Below are 14,334 nucleotides of genomic sequence, written 5' to 3' on the forward strand. Positions count from 1 at the left end.
ACTTCATTGCTTGTAGGAACTAATCACTTACCGATTCCAGTGACTTTAAAATCTCATCATATATTAATTAATTTTCAAAGAAAACCATCATACACATCAACTTTAGCTGACAAAAACAAATCGCATCAGGCAGTTACAGAAAAAACTTCACACCCAAACCCACAGGAAATAACACACTAGAAAGTATACCAAAACAGCAATATATCCTATAGCTGGTTAGGAACTAGTATACGCTAATGTTCTCACTTCCAACTTTCAAGAACACAATATTGAACTTTTGTTCACTTTTACCTTTGACAGTTTCCAAGGGCTGCCAAAGCCCACAAGGATCCGTCCTGGCTACATTCAGTGCAAAAACGAAACCCTAAAAAGAGATAAAAATAAATTTAAAAGGTCAGCCAACTGTGGGCATTACTAGATAAAAAACATATAAAACAAAAAGTCAATTGTCTCCAAAGCTCAGCAATCCTTACTCCCAGAGCATTTAGAAAAAGCCACATTCATCTGAATAAAATCATGTAGGGTAAACAAAAAACTGTAATCACAAAAGCAGCAATAACACCCCCCCCCCCCCAGTTTATGCAGTACTGGGGAGATGGGGGAAAAGAGTTACAGTTAAGGTTAGAGTTAAGGAGAGAAGTACCTTTCTCCTCACTATTCTTCCACTTCAACTGCCACCCCAGTCTAGGAAATTATTCTTCAAAGGCAAGAAATATACATATCGCAAAAAGTATATACTTGTTGAGCCTTAGACTCAAATTTAGGCTCAAGTTTTAGCACATTTAGGCTTTAACAGAACAAAGTTGCACCACTGCCGGAAATGCATCTTTAACTACCTCGGAGAAAACGTTAAGAACATAACACTGTTTATTGCTTACGCATACTTATTACTCACCCATCACCACACCGACCAACTTAGACCAACAATCAGTTTTGAGAAAAAAAGTAAGAATCTTTACACTTGTGACCCACTGTCATGGTTTAACCCCAGCCAGCAACTAAGCACAACACACCCACTCACTGACTTTCTCCCCTCCCAGCGGGATGGGGGAGAGAATCGGGAAAAGAAAGTAAAACTCATGGCTTGAGATAAGGACAGTTTAATAGAACAGAAAGGAAGAAAATAATAATGATAAGAACAATAACATAATAATAATAATATAATAATACTAATACTAATAATAGGATTGGAATATACAAAACAAGTGGTGCACAATGCAATTGCTCACCACTTGCTGACCAATGCCCAGTTAGTTCCCAAGCAGCAATCCACCCCCAGGCCAACTCCCCCCAGTTTATATACTAGACATGACATCACATGTTATGGAATACTCTTTGGCCAGTGTGGGTCAGCTGTCCTGGCTGTGTCCCCTCCAACATTCTTGCTGGCTAGGCATAAGAAGCTGAAAAATCCTTGACTTTAGTCTAAACATTACTTAGCAACAACTGAAAACACCACTGCGTTATCAATCTTCTTCTCATACCGAATCCAAAACACACCACTATACCCGCTACTAGAAGGAAAATTAACTCTATCCCAGACAAAACAGGATACCCACCAAACCATTCAAGAAGTATTTTATACCTATTATCTATAGTATTTAGTCCACTGGCTAATTAACTTGCTCTTAATCTTCACTAAATACTATAGATACAGGCCTGACACTGAAGTCTAACAATGTACCATGCATAGTGGTGCATGACAGAAAACTCAAACTGATATTGAACGGGAAATTCCCCTTCTAAGGATTTACTGTCACTATCAGAGTTTCTGTAAACTTTGTCACTGGAACCACTTGGAAAAAAAAAAGGGGGGGGGGGCGCTAACATTTCCTCAAAGTTCTAACAGCAATGCCTCCTAAAATGAATGCCACCATTTAAACTAGGCATTGCATATTTTATACAACCTGAAAGTGTTACTTGTTTGGCAGCAAGTTACAATTTTCTCATTATTAATCATCATATTATCCTTTTCACAACAGTTTTTAACTGTTTACTTATTACATATAGGTACAATACTGACACATTCATTTTTCATCCAGAAATGAACATGCAGTCAAAGCACTATCAAAGCAGATGTGCAACATGCTCAGTCTTCTCAATTGCTCTGAAGTAGTATTCCAAGTGAAAAATCTACATTAAGTACTTCATCACCATAATATTATGGTGTTCCAAAAGTATTAGCAACCTCAGAGTCCACACCTAAATTGAGAATGTTTTTACCAGGAAAGGCATTTAAAATCATTGTTAGAAACTAAGGCTCTGGAGACAAAAGCCTAAAACTCAAACTTTTGATTACTTTTACAATAAGTGAATGCATACTCTGAAATGAGTAAGAAGCCATGACATTTACCACTTCATAGTATTTCCTCCAACAAAAAAAAAAAAAGCACTGCTTTCATCTTAGCTAACTAAGTAAAGTAAGTTGCATTTACCTGGCTTCACTAGACAGTAGGAGATTAAGGAAATACTTCTGCTACTGAAATATACTGAAAATAATATGCAGAAGTAAGAGTAACCCACTCTGTTGTCTGTAAGTTTTCAATTTTCCCTATTAATTTCCAAAGCTATAGAAAAAAAAAGAAAAATTGATTTCTCAACTGAATGTTAAACTATCATCCAGCCCCCTAAAACAACTCAGGAATCTCCAGCCATGCCATTTAATACACTATTATTAATCTATGCAGTCAAGTACACAATACTTTATAGGTGGAGTCAAAGGCTGTTGTTGACTTAGCAGTTTTATCATGAGTTTCTGACATGTACATCCACCCAATGAGAGTATCAGCCAAAAAGCAAGACTAATGAAGGGTCTGTGCAGTTTTTGACAGCATAAGATCTGAAGTTGGAGAATAGGAAATACTGCAGAGGCTGGCCAAAAAACAGCTTTTCCCAGAAAGGGGTTGTTGCAGGCTGGATACTGAAATACCGTAGCATTAATATCTAGCAAAAGCGTTCAAAGTTCCAGCCAAACCACCACATGCTTATGGACCACTAATGTCTCCATGGGAAAAGAGGAAACTGCTACTAATTATGCCAATAATCTGTCTTATCTCATTACAGAATCTTACTCACGAAGAGGAGTATGGATTCCTATCCCTAACTGAAAAAAGCCTCTCGTCAGTATCTAACTTTTAATAAAGATAAGACAAGAAAAGACTGATCGTCCTCCTCCTGTTACTCTGACAAATTTAGGCCTGTTTCTAGAGCAGTAACAATGTTAATTAGCAAAGTCAAAGTGGCACAAGAGAGAAGAATCCAGTGCAAACAGATGCACGACAGAACACGACATGTAGCTGGGTAGGACTGCAAGGATGTTACAGCAAGGAGAATCTCAGCATCTACCACAGTCAGAACAGAATTTAAATATCATACATACATCTCCTCCCAATTCAAATCCTCAGAGTAAGTATCTACTTCTGCCAGCAGCCAGGGGTTTAGGATGCATCAACCTGCTTGCCTGGACTGCACAGGAGAAAATTTAGCCAGGAGAGCAGACACAGTTCAATAGGTAGCTAGAGGGGAGGAAAAACAAACAAACAACCCACCCACCCACAATTTAGGCACCATTCCTCTGACAGAACAAAGGGGCGACCTCCCCCTTCCCTCCACGAACTCTGACAGTTCCTAACCAAGTATTAATCAGCTAACTACAACACTTACTTATTAGTTCAGGCACACTGAACCATCAGACTCAGTCTCTATTATCTTGCAATAACAGAAACAATTCATTATACCTACAGACTCCTGGCTTACATAAGTCCCACCCTGGCAGACTAGAACTGTATGCATGTACAGTGTAACCCCACAAATATTCTGTATGTATTTCTAGTTCCAATACAGTTAAGTGCAGCAATTTGTTTACTTAGCTGGGTTACGGAATCTATGAAGCAGCAGAATACCCTGTACAGAGCCAGGACTCCTACATTAGCTTTTTTCCTCAAGTATTTTTTAGGGTGCTGCACATCTTCCCACATTTCTGCACCAAGTTCTTTACTTACAGCAAATACCTGCTTTCTGGCCACCTCACAAGAACTGCCTCTGTAGGTACACAAAAATACTCCAGGTACACAGGAAGGAACAGGCTCCCATCGGGAAAATATTTTCTTCAAATTCTCCCTCCCAACCTCTCATCCAAATCTGGAGAAACAGTAAACACTGGTAGCACATGTGACAGAATTTCCTACTGACTATGAGATACAACAGAACAGTAGGAAGCTCTAGAAATACAAAACATGGGAAAAAACATGGGGTGAAACTGGTTTCTTGTATAGGAACCAAGAGAACACACGTAAGTGTGTTCAAGGAAAGTGATTATATAATCCTACAATAACTCCTGAATATTAAATATTATGTGTAAAAATGAAACCCATTAGCTACCAATTGTCAGGTATTTAAGCCTATTTTGAAAGAATAACATATCAGTAGCGCTGAACTGGCTAACACTCAAGCCCATTTCAAATCAGTCAGAATCCACCACCCTGTCTTAACCACAGCTAGAATGAAATACTTCAATTTTGGTTTTGCAAAATATAACCAACTTCCAGGGATGAAAAGAGGTCCAGAACTACTGGTTTACCACTATACATCCAAGTTAACATCACTAAAATCTAAATTATGCCACTTGCCATTATTCAGGCACCATAAAAGAAAGGTTTGTTGTGAAGTTAACCAATAGGTGGCATGTTTCTAAATTCACTGCATCATCTTGATGGCTACTGCTCATGCTTAATGTACAGCATTACCTAGTGAAAAACTGTTCCTGTCATTGGACTAGCTGCCATAAACTGACTATTTTTTTCCTGAGCTTCTAGCATTAACTAAGAGCTTTCTGGGCATGATTTCCATTCATACAATTTCTCACTAGAAACAGTACATTTGAAGATAAATGGGCGTCTCTGCTGCCACTGTGGTTTAACTATCCCTCTGCTAAGTGGGTAAATGTTTGACAGCAGCAAGTTTTAATTTTAAACTTAGTTTAAACATAAGCTCAGACTTATGTTGTGGAATGATTCTGATAAAGCAAATAAGAGCCTACTCTCTGCTCAAAAGGCCTCAAGCTGTCTAAAAACATCACCTCACAAAAACCAGCTACTGACCTAAGTACACAAAACCATCACATACCCAATTAGGACATTGGGAAGTTGGCTTAGTCATTTGTGACTTCAAAACAATACAGAACTATTTCATGTTTTTTCATCTACAGCACACTGGCACTGTAACAGTCAGGATTTACTATAAAAATAATCCAGGACAATCCAGGTCTCGCTGTGGTAGTCCTTCTCCACTTCACTTTTCAAGACTGAAGAGGGAAATGCAACTTGTAATCAGTGAGAAACATTTTGGTAGGGGAAGAAGAGATGCTACTGGTGCTTGAGAGAGGATTTACCACCTCTTTCTTCCACTTTCTTTAGAATCATCTCTTTGCACTAGTTAGGTGGAAGGAAAGCCAGGAAGAATTAGCACTTCAAGGAAAACCAAACTAAAGATATGACTCTAAACAAAGCAGCCAGGAAGAATGGGAAAAGGCAGAAATCCTCAGCCTCTTATTAAAAAATAATAAACAAAAAATCCAGAAAACAGCATTCAGCAATGGCAGCCGACTAGTCCACAAAATCACCGTGGTGTTCTACAGCAAAACATGACACAGGGTAAAATGTCCATTATGTTTAATTCAGTGTTGGCTGCACAACTTCACGTTTTGTTCCGTACTAACTTCTCTACACTGATGGTTTTTGTACTCTATGGAAAATGGTTCAGCTGTTAATGTAGATATGACACAGCCACTTTTAATGACAAGATAACTGTAACTTGGAATAGATATAATGAATGTTAGTCTGTACTGCTCTTCTAAGGGAACATAAGAATAGAAGGACTACACAGAAGTTGTCATTAACCTGTATGTACAAAACAAAAGCCCCGATTCATAGCACTTAAGTCTTTTCACATCAACAGCCTAAATATAAATTAGCAAACCACTTTCATAAAATAGAACAGTCCTGACAATGTCAGGGTTTTTTGCTAAATGGACAGTTACACCACATGATCTGCTCAAGAAAACTCAATCAGCGAGTTTGGTTTTTTTTTTTCCCCCCATTAAAGAACGTCTCCCTTTTTGACTCAATGTTAAGGAGGACATGAGAAAAGTGCAAAAGGATACTTCTCAAATCACATTTATAGTGCTTTTTCTGAGCAAACTAGTAATATTTCTTAACTTGTGTCTATATAATCTTTAAAAAGGCAAAAATTTTATTCACTTGATCAGCCAGCTATTGGATCATCAGTTTCAAAAGCAGGGTAAGGAAAGGCAGCCCTGGACTGTACAAAAATGGTCCTAAGTCAGACTTTCTATTTAGAAAATCCTGTTTCTAGCTCTTGAATCTGAAGACAGCCTTGAAACATGAGCTGAAGACAGAACATTGCATCGCCACCTTCCCAGTGTTCCAAAACATTTACATAAACAACATTTAAGGTGCTAACTCCCACTACAGGAAAAATAAATTGAAAACTGCATTTTAAAAAAATGTTTTGCTTACACCTTTTTGCCACTTTCTACTGCACAAAGCAGCATAAAAATTCACTTCTTTCCTGCTCATACTGATTTTGCTAAAGAATCTGTTAAAGGTTACAGTGAACGTAAAAGGTATTTGTCTCTCCTTTGCCTCAGCAGCCTACTGTACACTACACATCACTTCTCAACTGTAATCAAAGTTATGTCCCAACTATAATCAGCCCAAGACTGTCAACTGGTTAAGTTTTCCAAAGTCTTTTGTGCTTTGTCCCACTCTATCTTTTCAGTGTGGCTGAAGCATAGATACACACACATTTATACATATACACCCATATATGTGTGTGTACATACATATGTATATGTAATAAACATCTTCAAAACTACTTCTACTTTTTCTCTTCAAGTCCTCTGATACTCTAGCATGACGTTTATGGAAACTACCAAAACTGAGGTTGTTGGGAGGACTCTGTATCTTAACTGGCCAACAGTGTCTTCTTGACAGTCAGCAGCATAGTAAGACTTTTGGTGATGACTGGAGCATCTAGGAATTAAAACATCATGAGGTGAGAATACTGGCTGCTTTTTCCACTCTCTATCAAAGTTCTACCCAGCCAACATAACAAAAGAAATTTTTTAGCAAAGTCAGAAACAAAATAATCCTATAAAAAACTTATTATTTCAACTGTTCCTCTTCTGTTCTCTTAGGTCTTGCAAACTAATGCTTTTCAAGCACAAAAAAGGCCCATTTCACACTGCTAATACTGCTTCTACTTGATAACGGTAGCAGTGCTCAGAATCCTAATGGCACACAAGCAGTCATTACCATGAGTATTACAACTATCATGTAATTTAATGGTGCCCTGGTGACAAAAATGGGGATGCAGTCAACACACTCCAAGTGCCAGCAATCCATCTATACCAGCATTCCCAATGATTCAGCACTGCTGGAGCAAAACCAGTACAATGGTAGCAAGCCTTTATTTCAGGACATTTGCAAAAGGACAGGAAGTCTTCAGAACACAGAGGACTTGAGTTTCCTGGAGGAGAGGTGAAGAGATGGAGAGGGGGGGAAGTTATACTAGACCAGAGACTTTAAAGGTTTTTCTCCATCTTAAGCAAAACGTTATGGTGAGAGAGAAGCCTACTTCTCAACAGCCCAGCTTTAAACCTGAAGGCTATAAATAACTCCTTTACTGCTGATAATCCCAACAGAATCATCCCATCAGATTGTTCACGCCACAAAAGACAAGTCAGGATCGAAGGCTTCCTTTTGAGCCACAAGAAACAGTCATCAAGTCCTACATAACAGAACATTTATCAAAACCAGCAGTAGTAACTAAATTGAAACTGATAAGGTAGTAAGCAGGCACGTGCAGAGGGCAGGGGGAGGGGTGGCTTACCCATCAACATGTTTAAATGGCAACTTCAGCAGTTACAGGAGTTAAAGACGGCACTACTAAAAATCGTTCAAATGCATCACAGGATTGGAAGATACTGCATCTTTCAAACTCTTTAGTTCTTACAATCTTCCTCTATTGTAACCAGAAGAGTATCAAAGTTTCCTCTGCTCAACTATCCTTTTGTTATCTTTTACAGTAAGGGCTGCATTGTGACGAAATCCATACCAGCGTGGCAATACTGGTGCTAACTCCTACAGCAGACATGACACACAGACACGCATGTCCCACTGCACATCGCGAAGCTCTAGATCACAGCACTACACCCTGTAACGCAGCTTTGGGAAGATGCTCATAGTCAGACTGAGCCAGGAGGAGGGCCAGGAGGGGTGATGGAGAATGATGCTTAAGTCACAATTTGCTTTTATTTTTACTTCACTCTTTGCTAGTTTACACGCCAAAATTTTCCAAATGAATCTTGCGTTATTTATCACATTTCTGATCATAAATAACTGATTTTTTTTGTTTTCTACAAAGACATTTTGACTTCCTGCTAATGATTATATATGCAGAGAAGTCCAAGATCTTAACACTATTGTTGTCAAAGAAAACAAATACTGAGTTGTTAAGCAAATAATTCTAAACTATAATTGCAAACACCAACTTTCAACATAACCAGCTGCCAAGTTCAGCTTCATCAATATTTATAGCTTGACATCAGTCTGAATTGTACTTTTCAGCTATTTAGGCACCTAAGAAAGGAACAGGAAGCTCATTTTCAAAAATCTGCTCTATATTCAACAATGTTTTTTCAGTCTTCTTCAAAGAAATGAGGCAAGACATTCATTTTTTATGGCTAAATTCTTTTTTTTTTTAAATTTAAAAACAAAATGAAAGTCATCAGCAATACAATCCTAGTCTTCAACACTGCAATCTCTGATAAACATGCTCAGTTAGAACTACTACATGTGGAACTACTTGCAAGAAAAGTTTTGGACCTGCTCAAGCACGTGTGAGGTCAGGGCCTTAAATCTTCAGTCTTTTAGGTTTGTCACAAAACGGTTCTTCAACATTCACATCTAATTTCCTCTGAAAGTGGCATTTAAAAGACAGGTAACCAACCCTTATTATTTCCACCAAAAATATACAAGTCTGCCTTTAGGCTACCTACCTGCAATACATGACAACCGATTTTCAGTCGAGCTCTCCCACCATATCTAAAACCCTCACTATCTAAATTTGCTCCTAGGTTTGAATCTTTTCTACTTCTGTATGTTTGTTTTTATCCATCCTTTACTCAATCTGAAATTGTAGTAATAAGAATTCCCAGTTATTTTTTGAGTTAAAACTTTATGAAACTAAAGTTACTTTTAGTTTATTTACATACTCAGCTGAAGCAGGGGCAAGTTAAGCTGATATACAGTATCCATACACAAGGCAGCACCAGTTTATCTAGCTACCTAAACTGGTGAAAGTAACATTGTCCAGGGTTGGATAAGTACAGGGTTAGAGCTGGAGACAGAACAGACCAATTATGTCACTGTATTCTTGCCCTGAGGGCACCACTATGTTACACTGTCAGGAGCGTTTTCCATTGCTTGTTAGCCAATGTTAAAAGTATTTGATAAATGGGACTTCTACCTTTCTTCCCCCCCACTGAGACACTTCTCCGCACGCTAATTTACTTTTCAATCAACAGGAAGTCTTTTCCTAATTCGAATCCATTTTCTGCAATACATGAATTGCCAAGGACAGGGAAAAGAAAGAAAGTTGGCCTTCGAATATGAAAGACCAAGAGGAGTTTGCTTCCAACAAAAGAGAAGATTATCAGCCAGTTTTGGTTGCTTCTCTGTGTACTCTAAAAATTAAAAAGGCCAAGCAAAGAAAGTTATAGACAACTAATTTACTGCAACTACATAGTTTAAAGAGTGAGTGAATAAGCCTAGCTGTGCACTAAAAAACATTTTTTTTTTCCCTTTCAAGTACCATTCAGCAAAGTGAGTGCCATCAGAAATATAGGTAACATTCCCCTAACCTTTTATTAAACATAATAGAAACATGGAAAAACCAAGTAAAATGTGCACATGTTCTTCATGCTGTCACCACACCAGCCACAGAAAGTGGATGAGCAGATCCTGAAGCACCCAAACATTTATCCAAGCAAAAAGCACAGCTATATTCAAAACCCCTCAATTTAAGCTTTAGTATCTCACTTTATTTTGAAGGGCTAGGAAATATATGAGCTGTTCCTGTATAAAATCACCACAAAAAAGACACTTAATATGAGGGGCAGAGGAATACTAGTATAAAGACAGTATCCATCTTTAAAACCTTCCCAATCTGAGAAAAACTTCAAAAATATTAAATACTTAAATTTTTTTGCAATGTCAATGAAAAATGGTCTGCATCTTGATGAACAGTCCCAAACAAGCACTGTGGCTTGATTCCTTTTCATTCTTGTTCTCCTCATAAAAAAAAAAGAAGACTCATCTGCATTTTTAATTGCAAGAATAGACATCTGGTACAATGCAATTAAAATCCGACAAGGCAGAATCTTAGCCATTTGACAAACAGAAAAAGTTAGAAAGCTAATTTGAAACAAATTCTTCTCAGAACCCAAATACATACGGAAGGATATGAATTTAAATTACAATGGCTGTAACAGTAAAACTTCCTGTGTGGACACCCATTTATGCCAAAGTACTCTTTTTTTTTAGCTTCTTACTTAGAAGCAGTTAAAGTTGAACTTAAGAAAAAAAAAAACCCAACCAAAACAAACCCCCCAAAAATTTCAGAATAAGCATGTTCCCAACACATAGTTAAACTGCTACATTTTAGAGTATTATAAGAGTATTGTTATAATATATATAAGAATATTGTTATAATCACACAAACATATAAGTGAAAAGTCTCAGTGCACAAAAATCCTAGAGACGGTCACAAAGAAAGTTACCAAAACCCACAGAAGCAGCTAACTGTTGTAAAACAATTATTTCATGCAACATGTATTATTGCCTTCTTTCTTGAAGTGATTTTCAACTGCTTCAGGTCAAGGATGGATCATAATTCATTTTGGAATAAAGTATATTTTGGTTTCTGTAAGAAGCTGGGGTGAGAGGAAACGTTTCCCTTCCTCTATCTCAAAGAAAATTTTTTAATCAAAAATTTATACAAATACCTCCTCTAAGTTTGTATTAAAGACATCATTCCTCAAGCTAGTTGCACCCACTAATATTATTAACTTATGGTTTAAGTCACAGTGTGTAAGCAACAGAAACCTCAGACATTTGAAAGTGTCTTTCACTGTATTAGTAAAGAAAGTGAATATATAGGTGATTTAACCTTTTACAAAGTCTGACTTCTGGAAAAACTTTTAAATCACAAAGTTACGGTACTGCTGTATAAAAAGCAGATTCTACTGTCAGCTGTAGTGAGAAAACAGAATGTGCTCTATGGCATTTCAGTCATCTGCAGAAAAAGATAATCAGATTATTTCTAAAGATCCAAAAAGTGTCCCAGGAAAGAAGAAAAAGGTTTTCAAACGTGCAAGTGAAGAGCTGGACAACCTGTGTCTCTTCAGCCACGCATAGCTCATAAGACATCCAAATTTAAAACTAGACCATGCTGATACAGGGTTGCTGGGTAATTTATATCTCTTGGCAAGAAGCAGCAAGGCAAGAGGGCCTACTCCTATTAACATTGGTGGATTGCCCCAGGGCCAAAGCCTGTTTAGTCCACAGTAGACTGGCAAGTCCCTGGAGAGTTACTTCTATCTCCTAGAGGAGAACCCCTTTCCCACCACAGATGTGATACAGCCATGAGATTTCTGCAGAGAAGTCACAGGGCCAGGAAAGTCAGTAGCAACTGCCTTAGAGCAGCCCAGATGTTTCTCAATTCTGGTCATGTGCAGACTTAATAGACCAGTCTTAAAACAAGAATGCCGGCATACAGCTTTTCAAACGTCTAGCTTCTTGATTTAAAATCATACTTTCAATTTAACTTGTGAGACTTTCTCACCAAGTCTTTTGCCACATGAAGAATGCAGTAGAGAACTGCAAGGCACAGCCAATGTCTGCTGTGAGAAAAAGAGAGACTCAAGTAGGGAAAAAACCCTGCAATGCTAGGATACAAGATGATCAGAGGAACAGAAAGAAGCATTTTGAACTAGCAAAATAGAGGCTAGAATCTGAAAATTTCTAAACTTAACAGAAGAAAGTTAAGACTATTCAAGAAAACTATGTTTTGTAGACTGCTACCAAATCAAACAGCATGAAAGAATAAATTTCTCCTAATGCAGAACAGAGTTCGCTACCAAAAAAATAAATACATTACTGAAAACACCTTTGTCAGGTTGCTTTTCACTACAGTACTTTTTGTAACGTTGTCAGGAACCACGATGAAATTATAAAAATGAAATGCAAGTAAAAACAACTCTTACTTTGCTACTCATTTAGATGAGTTAGAGGGTTTCCCCTCACACAGGCAACACAATATTATTGTATCACCTTTTGCCTAATCCTCTGTCAGGCTATCTAAAATTATCAACTCTTTGTTTTGCAACTTTGCTTCTTATCCCTTCATCCGCTAATTAGCTTTTCAGCCTTCAAGCTTCTGCCGGACAGGGTCAAAATATATTGACTACCCGTTTATACTTCACACATCTATTCTGACCAGTGTCCTATAGCATGCAGCATGACTGCTGCCTTACAGTACCTCCCATTTCTCCTGACAAGCAGTATGTTTCTCCACACACCTAAAAGCTAAACTGAGAGCAACTTTCAGATCCATTTTACCCTTTTAATTAGATCTTTAAAAATTTTTAAACAGTGGAAGTCTCAGATAGAACATCAATTTTCTTCCCAGATTTTTTCACAGAGGAACTATTGTGTTTTCTCCAATTCACAGACATTAAATCGGGAAATACATGCAAGGTATCTGATTTCAGAACTACTAAAGCTGGCAAGGCCCAGAAACGCAATCCGTACTGACTAGCTGAAACTGGAAAAGGTCATCTCCATAGCTCACTACGTGGTAAACACAGAGAACATCCAAACTCCAACCACAACCCTCACACTGATGAAAACTTGAAAACCTCAGAACATTCCCCTACAACATGATACAAACCATAATAAGTGCAAAACCACCCTCTCCTTCTTACCACTATAAGAAGGCAAAGGGAAAAATTATTTAACATACTCACTGCCTACTGCTCTAAGGGAGGAAAAAAAATATATATACACCAACTCTTTGCAGCAAAGCGTGCTTACCTCCCTGAAGGAGAAAAAAAAAAAAGGTAAAAGTGCAACACAAAGAAGGTATGGATAGTAAAGCAGAGAAATGTAAGGAAGCGTAAGAGTTTTACTATCCACTGAAAGTGACAGGGAACAGCAATCAGAATATCTCGATTACTATTACCCTAGTCACCTCACAAGCAGAAATACCAACAGGCAACTACTTGCCTGACAGCGACAGCTGGCTCAAGTACCAAAATGAGCCCCTATTTTTATTAGCAGATAGTAGCAGAAAGTTTAGTTTGGAAACACAAAAAACTAAAACCAATTCTTCAGTCCCTATTCCACACATTGTTTGCTGAAAGAACAAGCAAACTTAGCATATATATTTCATCTGAAAAGGGAGAAAGACAGTAAATGTTAAGCTAAGGAAGACTATCAGCAAGAATCCATGTCTTATTCTACCTACCTCATCTGGTCAAACAATTAGAAATAGATGTTACTAACTGTTTGCTCAACACCTCTGCACCAAGTTCTTGCTATTAGAGCCAAAGACTGACATCTTCTTGTTATTCTTTCCCCAAGATAGTGTAATGTTTCACAAGTAAAATTTCTGAAATCGCAACAAATAGATCATTAAAAGCAACTCCAGAGATAATTCAGGCAAACACATTTTGTAAGCACTGAGGTAAAACCATTGGTATATATTTGCTAGTATCAGGTACTTCCCCCCCTTATCTATGTGCTAAATATGCTTAATTTATCATATGAAGACAAACAATACCAGTTCTTCACAATGACATATTTACTTATCCAGAAATTATGCAGAGAAAAAGGGTGAGTGAAAAATAAAATCTAATAATAAAGAATTGAATAGCTATAAGCTGTAAGGTACACTGTAAGTAGAAGTATTGCAGAATTTGTGAATCTTCAGTATAGACAGAATTTGTGAATCTAATAGCAGCACTAGAGAGCAATTACTCAGAAAAGCCATTGCAAAGAAGCTGAAAAGTGACTGTTAATCGTTATTATTACTGTTATTGCACAAACCAGACAATATCCATGTACAAAAAGACACTCCGAGAAAACAAACACGATAATGGCAATAAGCAACTAGGACAAGAGACTTTGCATCCAAGCATTCTGCAGAAAATGGAGAATAAAGTAACTGAACCATTAAGTAGACTATTAATAA

General features: G+C 37.6%; 1 protein-coding gene across 21 annotated transcripts in view; it reads right to left on the reverse strand.

Annotated features, from left to right (window-relative positions):
• The window catches only part of TNRC6B (trinucleotide repeat containing adaptor 6B), a 148,986-nt gene that overhangs the window by 131,427 nt on the left and 3,225 nt on the right, over window positions 1-14,334 (reverse strand). For 20 of the 21 annotated variants that reach the window (XM_075050851.1, XM_075050839.1, XM_075050840.1 and 17 more), the window contains exon 2: window positions 292-364. In XM_075050851.1, coding sequence (XP_074906952.1) covers window positions 292-364 — 73 coding nt within the window. Of the gene's footprint in view, window positions 1-291; window positions 365-3,379; window positions 3,384-14,334 lie in introns of those variants that run through there. The other variant, XM_075050861.1, reaches the window with a different exon arrangement.

Source organism: Buteo buteo, chromosome 19 (genome assembly GCF_964188355.1).
Source record: "Buteo buteo chromosome 19, bButBut1.hap1.1, whole genome shotgun sequence".
NCBI lineage: Eukaryota > Metazoa > Chordata > Aves > Accipitriformes > Accipitridae > Buteo > Buteo buteo.